At 40.6% G+C, this 3,528-nt stretch overlaps 1 protein-coding gene across 1 annotated transcript; it reads left to right on the top strand.

The window, feature by feature from the left end:
• Positions 1-7: 7 nt before the first annotated feature.
• LOC118326938 (P2Y purinoceptor 14-like) lies at positions 8-1,035 on the top strand (the record flags this gene model as incomplete). Its single annotated transcript, XM_035660104.1, has 2 exons — positions 8-144; positions 513-1,035. Coding segments are annotated over 2 exons (660 nt in total), but the record flags the coding sequence as incomplete, so codon positions are not given.
• Positions 1,036-3,528: the final 2,493 nt, after the last annotated feature.

The following is a 3,528-nucleotide window of genomic DNA, read 5'->3' as shown; positions in this document are numbered from 1 at the left end:
CTGTCTCTGTCTCCCCATCCGCATCGCCAACTATGCCAGCAGCACAGTCACCATCCGCCGGGTCTACTGCAACTTTGGATGTGTCCTCTTCTTCCTCAACATATACGCCAGCATCATGTTCATGTGCTACATTGCTGCTAACAGGTAGGCCAGGGTGGCAATGTGGCATTGTGGGTATACAGAGTGGCCTGTCATTGTCTGTGATCTTCTTGAGTTCCCCTTGAACTTTGAAGTTGGTAGATCTTGTGGCACAAAAACAGACTTATAATTGACTTCACAATTTTATCAATGCAGACAAAAATGCATCAGTTCATGGTTTCTGGTTTTATCAACATACAGGAAACACAATTTGACAGAAAGTAGTGTTCCTATGAGCAATAGTGCTCACGAGTACTACTTGAATGCCAAGCATATCAAACAGATAAATTCCCAGTTTCCATTGAGGGGAGCATTAAAGGCTGAACTTCATACTGTGGCTGTTATTTATTGACGCCAGCCTCTCCTCTCTCCAGGTATCTGAAGATTGTCCGAGGAACTTCAGGAACTCACATCCTGCAGACGGTGCAGGCTGCCCACATTGTCTGCACTGTAACCTGGGTTTTACTCCTGGCCATGAGTAGCACCTTCATCATCCTGTCATTCCACACCCAGAAACCTTTGACTTCTGACCCAGTGAACTGTGAAGTCATTCACAGTGACCAGCTCATCTCTTTCCATAAAGTCATGCACGCCTGCGCCTTCGCCATGTTCGTGTTTTTCCTTGTCTCCCTGGTCTTCTTCTACTATACATCCTCCTCACCAGCACCAACCTACTTGCTTAAGGATCCCCACAGGAAGATGTTAGTGCTGGTTCTGTGTCTCTGCTTCTGCTTCGTACCTTACGACCGTGGTTCGCGCTTCCCAAAGCTTTCCTTGTTGGGAGATAGTTGTTCATGGCGCGCAAGGTTTTACATCTTACCTGATGGGAGTTCTCAACGTCTGTCTGGACCCACTCATCTACTTCATCTTCTGCAAGGCATTCAGGACCCAGTTTAATCAGAGACTTGGGTCTAGAAAATGATAATTGTTGTGCATAACATTTTAGCAGCCAGTAATGTAATACAACATTGGTTATTTATAGATTTTGGGGGGGCTTTTATTGCCTTTAATTGATAGTGATAGCTGAAGGGTGATGGGAGAGGGTGGGAGAGCGGGGATGACACGCAGCAAAGGGCTGCAGGTTGGATTCAAACCCTGGGCTTCTGCAGCAAGGACTCAGCCTTGGTACATGGGTTGCAAATTCTATGAGGTGAGCTATCCGGTCATCCTTGTAATACAAAATTGTAACAAAAACTGATCTTGTAATCACAATGTAATAACTGCAAATAATACCTGCAATAATACCAAATTGTGATATAATAACTGGTTGTAGCATAAGATAACAACTCAACTTCATGGTGGTGCTAGAGGAAGTCATAGGATTCATTGTCTGAAAACCAGGAATGTCTGTCCAAAATGTTGTGCTGATCCATCATTGGTCTGGAACAAAAGTGGTGTACCACAAGAACAATTTAGCTATCCCAATAATAACTGTTTTCTGAATGTAGCTGATTTTAATTTGAAGTTCTGTCCTTGAATAAATGTCACATTTTTGATATTTTGGTGGTTGTGTGAGTAAAGTTACCTGTTCTTTCCTCTTTCCTGTTCTTCTCCTCTGATCGCCAGACCAGCTGCTTGACTTTAACCATGCCGTTATTGTTGGCTCATCTCAAACACGGAGAGGAAATCTGAAGGATGAATCAAAAAAAGGCAATTGATGGTCCATCTTTCTTCCATTCTCATATCTTTCTCTGTTTTCTCTCTATATATCTTTCATTTAATCTTAATCTCTGTGTCAGACTAGTGGTGAATAAATTTCTATCTTCAGTCACAAATAAACTGTATGGATTGCTGCTTTTGTGTAAAAAAAAAGAAGGCGGGTGTCCCTCTGGTGCTATTCAGTTAGGGGATCCTACTAGTTTAGAACTGTAAAAACATCTCTTTGCTATTCACTCATACTCATAACAGTTAAAAAACAGTTATATGCATTTCAGCCATTCAGGCCTTCATCAGGGCAAATTCAAAATGGTTGCCTTTGGGCTGTTTCTTATATGTGTTGGCAAGTAGTCACATGATCAGTATGGACAGGTAAAATCACATGACAGACCTTGTTCAGCAGAGGAAACCACACATTAAAAAATATAACAGCAATAGATAAATAGAGAACTATGTACTCAACACCTTTCACTATATCCAGGCAAGATTGCACATGGTGTTTTCAACGGACTCAGTGGCCTAAAAAGATAAAAAAAGAGAGTGGATAGTACAGAGAGCATTCCTTATGTAATTACTCATTAAACTTAATTACTCATTTCACAACAAAATTTAAAAGCAAGACAATATATATAATAAAACTTTTGCAAAAATTCACCCAATCTACTGCAGAGTCAAATTTTAATTTAAAGCTCCATGCAGTAGATCCTGTCCTGTCTGGAAAGGCCATAAAGACACCATAACTAATGTGCAGACAAACAAAGGCATCTCTGTAGCAATACTGGAATTTTCCTGATTATTTTATTTTAAGTAGTTTCTTTTCAAAACAACAACAGTGAAAGAAAGCATGTACAGGAACATCTTCACAAGTGAATTCAACATAGCATTTCACACCACATAGAAGGATGCCTGCAGACAAAGTGAAGCATTCCAAAATCTCCCAGAGCATGAGAAGACCCATCAGATTGAAGAATATTTAGCTCATCAGTCAAGAAAAGAACAGGCAAGGGAGCATTAAAATAAAGACAAGGAGGCAGCCCAAACTAAACAGTCACTAAAAGCCATTGCATTTCACCCTGGTGCAATGTGAGTAGTTTATATTACTCCCGCAAACTCAGCATGTACAACTTGACTTTGTATGAACTGGACACGAAGGATGCACACTGTAGAGTTGTGACGTTCACGAACGAACAGAATCTATTAAACGGCTCTTTAACATGAACGATGGGAACCGAGTTCGCAGTTGAGAGCCGTTCTTTTTTCTTTTTTTTTCACACATTATGTGCACACAAGCTCCTCCTTTGNNAGCATGCACAACAAGGGGAGGAGCGCAGCAGAGTACATGTGCCAATTTGATATGCAAATTTAGCTTGACGTCATCTGAGTTGTCCAACACAGTGGCACGTCAATATTTCAAAATAATTCAAACTTAGACATCCCACCAATATAATATATATTGTCTAAGTTTTAATGATTCTGATCCAAATCTTACCCTATCATTCCTCCCAGTGATTATTTCCCAGATAAAATGGGTTACCCCCAGGCTAGCTTAATAATAAAATAAATAAATATAAAAATGAGCCAGTCTTTTGAACAGCTCTTTGAAAGGAATGGCTCCTCAAGATCCGGCTCCCTTCAAAGAGCCATAAATCCCATTGCTAGCACACTGCTTCATGTGGCATGAGGGGTGGGGGGGATTCAACTTAAAATAATTTGTAACCTGGCTGCCTTAAAATT

This window comes from Morone saxatilis, unplaced genomic scaffold, assembly GCF_004916995.1.
Source record: "Morone saxatilis isolate NCDOM2014 unplaced genomic scaffold, NCSU_SB_2.0 Contig17, whole genome shotgun sequence".
Classification (NCBI taxonomy): domain Eukaryota; kingdom Metazoa; phylum Chordata; class Actinopteri; family Moronidae; genus Morone; species Morone saxatilis.
This window is presented reverse-complemented; position numbering and strand designations above follow the sequence as displayed.